The sequence below is a fragment of the Myotis brandtii genome, unplaced genomic scaffold (assembly GCF_000412655.1).
Source record: "Myotis brandtii unplaced genomic scaffold, ASM41265v1 scaffold657, whole genome shotgun sequence".
In the NCBI taxonomy this organism is placed as follows: domain Eukaryota; kingdom Metazoa; phylum Chordata; class Mammalia; order Chiroptera; family Vespertilionidae; genus Myotis; species Myotis brandtii.
The window spans coordinates 2,205,632-2,206,188 of record NW_005370552.1 but is presented as its reverse complement, the minus strand read 5'-3'; the positions used below and the strand labels follow the sequence as shown (position 1 = coordinate 2,206,188).

At 63.0% G+C, this 557-nt stretch overlaps 1 protein-coding gene across 1 annotated transcript in view; it reads right to left on the bottom strand.

Moving 5' to 3' along the window:
- The window catches only part of DDX3X (DEAD (Asp-Glu-Ala-Asp) box helicase 3, X-linked), a 15,807-nt gene extending 15,375 nt beyond the window's left edge, over positions 1-432 (bottom strand). The window contains exon 1 of the mRNA XM_005880876.2: positions 84-432. Within this exon, the coding sequence (XP_005880938.1) occupies positions 84-128 (45 nt within the window). The 5' untranslated portion in view covers positions 129-432. The remainder of the gene's footprint in view (positions 1-83) is intronic.
- Between the last annotated feature and the right edge of the window lie 125 nt (positions 433-557).

Genomic DNA, 557 nt, shown 5'->3' with positions numbered 1-557 from the left:
GAAGGGCGTCCGCGGGCGCTGCGCCATAAGCCAAGTTGGCTGACGGGAGGGATCCGCGCCGTCCGGGGCGCCGGGCAGCTCACCTGCTGGTCCAGCCCGAGCGCATTTTCCACCGCCACATGACTCATCCCTGAAGAGTACCGGGAACTCGGAGTCTTCCGCTGCTGAGCGAGTGCGTTAGGTTCACCGCGAAGGTCCTCTCACGGGAGAACTGCGGCTCTGGAGCGCCCGGCGCTGCCACGGATCTAATATACACACTCGCAGGCTGTGACGTCAGCACGTCGTGCGCGTGCCCTCCCTTTCACACCCCCGCTCCCGCTGCCCCACCACTTCTGCCTAGCGACTGAGCGCCTGGTCAGCCCTAATCTCGCGGGATTTCCTGCTTTCCCCGTCCCTGGCTCGTCGTCCTACCTGGGAACTCAAAACGCAAACGCTGTCCTACTTCGCTATTCCCCGTCGACAGCCCACGGAAGGCTGGTTCTCGAGATCTCGCGAGAACTCGTCTTCCCGCTTTTCGCCCACTAGGGGCCTTAACATTTCCCTTAGGCCTCTATCAC